Consider the following 6,732-nt stretch of genomic DNA (forward strand, 5'->3'; position numbering starts at 1 on the left):
ATTAAACATGCATAAATAGGGTTGACACCCCCCTGGGTTTGACCCGGTGACTCCGGTTTTTGGAGACGATCTCCGGGCTTCCGGGATTTACACCAATTGCTCCGGGCCTAGTGATACGATGAATAATTTTAACTGAACTGAAACGAGTTCTTCTGGAGTTAATATTGGCGGCACCTTCAGCGGCCATTACCTGTTGACCATAGAGAAAAGCTTCGTTATTTTGTTCCAACCTCCATAGCTACTTAGATGATGAATAACTCAACGTAGGGGTTAGCTATTGTGTGTGTATATGTGTGTGTGTCAGTCTCATACGTTTATTATGTCTGCTCATATATATATAGGTGTCTACATTTCAAGAGTGGTATATATAAAGTAAATGCTACGTCACATCTTCCATATTTTATAAAGTTAATAATACACAAAATCGTTCAATCTGTTTTGTTTAATCACTCGACCAGAACTGGTTCTATGTTGGAGTCCAGTCAAAGGTTGATCGGCTTCGGTCTGGACTACACGATCTGAGTCTAGCTGAACTGCAAGTTGTGCTTCATCGACGTCTGCTACCGTTGTTGATACAAGTTCTTGCTCTAACTGAGGATGCTCTACATTCCCTGCCGCTTTTAAGGGGCGCAGATGATGAGAGTTCCTTCGCCATGTTCTTTCGCCATCTGTTATTGTGTACGAACGAATTCCGTCTGTACAAGACACCACCTTTGCTGGTTTCCAGGTTTTCTCTTTGTGATGTTGAAGCAATACTGTATCACCTGCCTTATACTGCTTCGATTCTACCGCTCCTTTATCTGCAAACAACTTTTGCAACTTTCTTTGTTCCATCAATGCTTCCGTGACTCCAGTAACTAATTTGGGCTGTAGACTTTTTTCAGTAACTGGTAGGTTCGTTCGAAGGAGTCTTCCCATTAAACGTTCGCTTGGTGCTGCTATTTCACTAGATCGAGGTGTGTTCCTTGAGTGTAACAACGCTAACTTTATGTCGGACTTATCCTCATCACATTTTCTTAGAATACATTTTGCGGTTTGCACAAATCGCTCGGCAAGTCCGTTAGCTCTCGGAAACATTGGACTGGACGTGCAATGATCGAAGCTCCATTCCGTAGCAAAGACCTTAAATTCTTCCGATGAATACTGTGGACCGTTGTCTGATTCGAGCACTCTGGGTACACCGTGTACTGAAAACCATTCCTTTAGTTGGTCAATTACTGCACGCGACGATGTATTCGACAATTCCTTGAAGTCGAAAAAGCTTGAGTAACTATCTACCATTACGACGTATTCCTTTCCCTTGAAATGAAAGAGATCTGTTGCCACTCTCTCGAACGGCAGTATTGGAATTTCTTTCGAAACAATAATATGCTTCACATTACTACGTTTGTGTTTCTGACAGACGCAACACGAATCCACCATATCTTGGATATCCGACGCCATATTAATCCAGAATACCACTTGTCTCGCTCGCTTCATGCTGCTATGCAATCCGGGATGTCCACTGTGAATCGCTGCCAACATCTTTTTTCTCAGTGGTCTTGGAACTACGACTTGTTGTGCTCTGAAGACCAATCCCTCGTACACCGTTAACTCATCTCTGAAACACCAATACTTGCGTATAATTGGATCAACCGATTCACGATTTTCTGGCCAGCCCATCATAATCACCATTTTCAGTTGTTGTAGTTCATAGTCCGCATCGACATGTTGTCTCAATTCGGCGGCCGATCTCTTCGACATCTGCAGCACTATGTGGACCTCGAGCTCTTCTTCATATTCATTCTTGGGATTGTTCTTTACATCGCGACTCAAAATATCTGGTATCGGTATGTCTTTTCCTCTAACGTATACTACTCGGGGATTATACTGCGAAACGTCCAGTCTGATTCGCTTCAGCCGTGGAGGAGCTCGATCTAGAGGCTTCATAAATATCGATTCTAAAGGTTTGTGATCACTTTCAACTGTCAATTCTTTTCCGTATATATACTGGTGGAATTTCTTGCACGCGAAGCGTATGGCCGCCCCTCTTTCTCAATTTGCGGATAATTGAGCTCTGCCGGAGAAAGAGTCTTCGAAGCATATGCAACTGGTTTGCCTCGCTGTAACAGCACTGCGCCCATTGCCTTCGAACTGGCATCGACTGACAGTGTTACTGGTGCGTTGACGTCGTAGTATGCTAAGATAGGGGGAGAAATCATCATTTCTTTGATTTTTTCAAAGGCCGCCTGTTGTTCGTTATTCCAATGCCATGCTACATTGTTCGAGAGTAATGTTCGCAGTGGAGCAGTTAATTCCGATAAATTCGGAATGAATTTACCTAGGTAATTAATCATTCCCAACGCTCTTTGTAGCTGTGGTTTGTTTACAGGTGTTTGAAGATTCCTAATTGCTTCCAACTTACCGTAGTCTGCTCGCAGCCCCTCGGCTGTGACAATGTGTCCTAGAAACTTGACGGACGATTGATCAAAAACACACTTCTCCTTATTTAGTTTAAGTCCCGCCGCACGGATCCGGCCAACCACTGTGTTCGTCAATTTCTGCAACTCCGTTGAATTCACTGCGTGGATAAGGATATCGTCCATCGAACATTCAACTCCTTCAATGTCACCCAGAACGTCCTGCATGACGCTTTGAAAGATTTCCGGTGCCGAAGCGAGACCAAAAGGCAGCCGTTTGCAGCAATATCGTCCCCATGGTGTGCCAAATGTCAAATACTTTGATGTTCTATCTGTAACTCTGACTTGCCAAAATCCCCTTTTACAATCCAATATGGTAAAACGATTAGAGTTCGCCAAACGCGACGAAATTTCTTCTAACGTCCTGAGAGGATGGTGTCTTCTTAAAAGATTCTGATTCACTTGCGTGGGGTCTATGCATATTCTAAGCTTCCCGTTTTTTCTTACGATAACCATAGTATTGACGACTTCTGTTGGTTCATGAATTTTCGCGATGACACTCATTCTCTCCATACTAATAAGCTCGCTTCTGACCGCATCTCTGATGCTATGGGGTACGTTACGGGAAGGGCGGATGTCCCACTTCGGATTGTCTATCAGGTCAATGTCATATACGAAATTTCGTAAGCACCCCAACCCTTCATATATGTCTGCCTCACTAACTTCAACGGTACTAATCCTAGCTATCAACTGCAGCGCTGTGCACGCTTTGCGTCCGAGTACTGGAGTGACATTTTCCTTCACGACTTTAAAAGTGATTGGACTGGACCTACCTTTTATCATGCATACCGGAGAAATTTCACCGAGAACCGCGATCTTTTGGCAATTGTAGGTCACCAGATTTTTCGTCATCGATGGTTTAATAGCAACAGGCAAATCACGAAGAGCTCTTTTCGGCAAAACGTTACACTGAGCTCCTGAGTCCAATTTCACTGTGATTTTTCTCCCATGAATCTCGATGGTCTCAAACCAGTCATCGTCATTGCTATCTTCGATAGTGTGAACGTAAAACTCTTCCTCCGCTTCCGAGTCTTCATCCACGTTCCTAGCTCCTTTGATCTCATTCACTTGCCTGTTTATTTTCTTCTTTGCAAAACACACCGCGGCGAAATGTCCTTTGACCCCACACATATTACAGCTTTTGCCGAAAGCTGGGCAAGCACCTTTTCTATGCTTCCATCCGCAAAACTTGCAATCGATGGTTTCATCACTATTTTCAGCGCCCCTACTGCCACCACGCTCATTATTTTTTTTTGTTTACTTCCCCTCGTTTGACAGTTTTCATCGCTTCAATTTTTTCTTCATTATGCAACTCCTTTGACTGCATTGAGGTTAGCTCATAATTTCGGCACAGTTCAATTGTTTTTTGCAGTGATAGCTCATCGTTAAGCAATTGCGGCACCAATTTAACAAACTTTGTGCCAACGATCAACTTATCTTTAACTAGCGAGTCGTGCAAAACACTGAACGCACACTTCTTTGCTTGCTCACGCACACGCGTCACGAAAGTATCGAACAACTCGTCTTCTTTTTGTTCCAGCTTATTGAAATGATACCGCTCATAGGTAACACAAGATTTCGGCGTAAAATATTCTGTGAATCTCGTTACGATCAATTCAATGTTTTCCTCTTGTTCTGGGCGTAAGCCAAATGTATCCAAAATTTTTATGCAATCAGGACCTATTGCACTCAATAAAGTTGCTGCTTGCACCGATCCCGGTTTCTCCTGAAGGTTAGTCGCCGTCGAAAACCACTTATATTGGCGATACCAGCTACGCCACTGATCAGCCATGTTATCACTCAGCACTAGCGGTTTCGGTGGTTTGAGACCCATTGAGGAGCCGGCTGCCGCCATGTTCAATTTCTCTTGGCATTAATTGTTCGCAAATTTTGGTAAAATTTTCACGGCTTTGCACTCTGCATTCAGCATCAATCTACTCGCTGTGCACCAGGGACCGTTCTCCATGAGATTCTCAGGTTTTCCACTGCCGATCTGTACGACTTTATTTGATTTTTTTTTCACTTCTGACACCATGTGTGTGTTGTGTGTCAGTCTCATACGTTTATTATGTCTGCTCATATATATAGGTGTCTACATTTCAAGAGTGGTATATATAAAGTAAATACTACGTCACAGCTATTTTTTACATAGAGTGTGTATTCAACGTTTGAAAGAAATCGGTTAAGTAGTTTTGGAATGGCAGGTTATCGCGACACCACAAATCATGTTTTTCCAGAGACGTTGTACAAAAAACTTCGTCACCGTCAATAGAAAAATTACAGCATGTTATTGTAATGATATACTATAATGTACAAAAGTTTGGATCAATACGCTTCACGCAAAGTTCTAAAAAAATCGCAAAAAAGTGATATTTTTTTCGCGCTGAAACCCTTGTAGCCCCCCCCCCCCCCCTTAAAGACCCAATTCGCGGAACGGTGGGTGACAGCGACAGCAGTGGACGAAGGCGGGCGGTTTATTGACGTCGTGGAGAAGCGGTCATCGTGGTTGAAATAGATATTATGAGTCCAACAGTAAGGTAAGTTGCATTTTCGCCGTAAAGCGTCTTTGAAGAAAACTCCTCCCGCGAATGTGCGCATTCTGTCGAGCGGAAGAAAATATACCCGCTAGTGCCAACCGTGGATATCGATAAATTCGTGTGGTGCCGGTCGCCGTTTTGGGAAGCTAAATAACCAAGGTTTTCCGGGGCTCATTGCGGAGAGCGAAGAATCTGGCGATTCATCTCCAACGCGACTAGGGAGGATTCAACAAACGAGCCAAGCTCAGCTTCCTAGCTAAAGTCAAAGACCGTTACCGGAGCTTGCTTGCCAGAGAACGACCAAAGGAGAACGCGGTCGTCGTAGTCCCGACCGGTCGGATACAGTAGAGAGCAGTGCTGAGCTCCTTCACAGTACCGATGTCAAAGCTAGACAAAAGAGAATAAAACGGTTGGCAGTCAAAACAGTAAGCGATGCTTATTGAGGTACGGTTCTCACTCCAATGAATTGACAACAGTAAGCCGGTTCTCTTTTGAATCTCTTACTCATTGGAATCATTATTGAGAAGAATTGAAACTGACAATCATTTTATTTACAATATCAATACGGTTATGACGGTCATCTTATTACAAACAACGAGCTAGTATTATCAAACAGGCGGTTTCACACAAATAGCTTTGCATAAAAGAAGCAGAAAGGTGGAGGAAAAATCAACAAAACATCGCATACTGCCTGAAAACAATACGCTGATAATATTTCGTTTGCCATACCAATACAAAACAAATGGTACTCAATTTGTCTATCATTTCAATGCACTCTGTCTCGCACGGCTTTATTCGTTTTGAATATTGGGCTAAATTTAAGTAAATGATCATTTCGTTTAATCTTTTATTTCATTCGGTGTTCTTTTTATTCATTTTGTTCACCGTCGATTCTCACAGTAAAAAGGGACAAGTCTGTCTTTGCCGTGAGACATTTTGGTAAACTTGAGCGATTCGCAATAACTCTACCCAAGCTCGACCCCTACCAGCAGGAAACAAAAAAAAATTTCGTTAAGATTTCATACCTATTTCTAATGGCTTTGCCAATTCTAGACCCTCCGGTTGGAGTAAGCCAGTCGATTTCTAAAGTGTGGGCAGAACCATTCGATTTGACAGACGGCACAACAAAAACATCATTCAAATTGTTCTTTCTTCTTCTATAGAGAATTACATTTTGAATTTTACTTTCGGAATTTTTATGAATCTTCCAAAATTTTGATTTAGTTAGTTATCAGTTACTATTTGGTCGGTCAGCTCAAGTCATTAGAGCTAATTTGATAACAAGTCCGAAAAAAAACAAACTAGTCCGCATAGAAAAGAATGAGAATCAGTTAAATGTATTCTTTAGTTGCATGATAGAAGTCATCAGTACTGCTCAAATTTTCTCGAAGAGTACCATTTAAGTATAGTTCCACGATGTCCTCCATAACCATTTTGACACAGCGCTATTTTTTTCTTCTATTCATTCTCATTATTGGAAACCGCCTACAGCTCGTATTATATAATCTCGACTAAAATCCATTATTCAGTGTTGAAGAGCATTTTCCTTCATTAGCACACAAATGCGTAATTCAAAAAGCCAAAATATAGAAGTTGGCAGCGGTGGGATTCGAACCCACGCCACCGAAGTGACTGGTGCCTTAAACCAGCGCCTTAGACCGCTCGGCCACGCTACCGTTGTGACCGCCATTCATTTCGTACGGTGTCTATTGTGCCAATCTTCAACATGAACGGTA

The 6,732-nt window shown here is 42.5% G+C and overlaps 1 protein-coding gene and 1 non-coding gene across 2 annotated transcripts in view; both read right to left on the reverse strand.

Annotated features, from left to right (window-relative positions):
* Positions 1-4,314, reverse strand: part of LOC131688365 (uncharacterized) — a 114,619-nt gene extending 110,305 nt beyond the window's left edge. The window contains exons 1-2 of the mRNA XM_058972571.1: positions 3,875-4,314; positions 3,233-3,531 (exon numbers count right to left, since the gene is read on the reverse strand). Coding sequence (XP_058828554.1) covers positions 3,233-3,531; positions 3,875-4,314 — 739 coding nt within the window. The remainder of the gene's footprint in view (positions 1-3,232; positions 3,532-3,874) is intronic.
* Positions 4,315-6,590: 2,276 nt separating this feature from the next.
* Positions 6,591-6,672, reverse strand: Trnal-aag (transfer RNA leucine (anticodon AAG)). Its single transcript has one exon. It is a non-coding gene; the product is annotated as a tRNA-Leu (tRNA).
* Between the last annotated feature and the right edge of the window lie 60 nt (positions 6,673-6,732).

Source organism: Topomyia yanbarensis, chromosome 3, assembly GCF_030247195.1.
Source record: "Topomyia yanbarensis strain Yona2022 chromosome 3, ASM3024719v1, whole genome shotgun sequence".
Classification (NCBI taxonomy): Eukaryota; Metazoa; Arthropoda; class Insecta; order Diptera; family Culicidae; genus Topomyia; species Topomyia yanbarensis.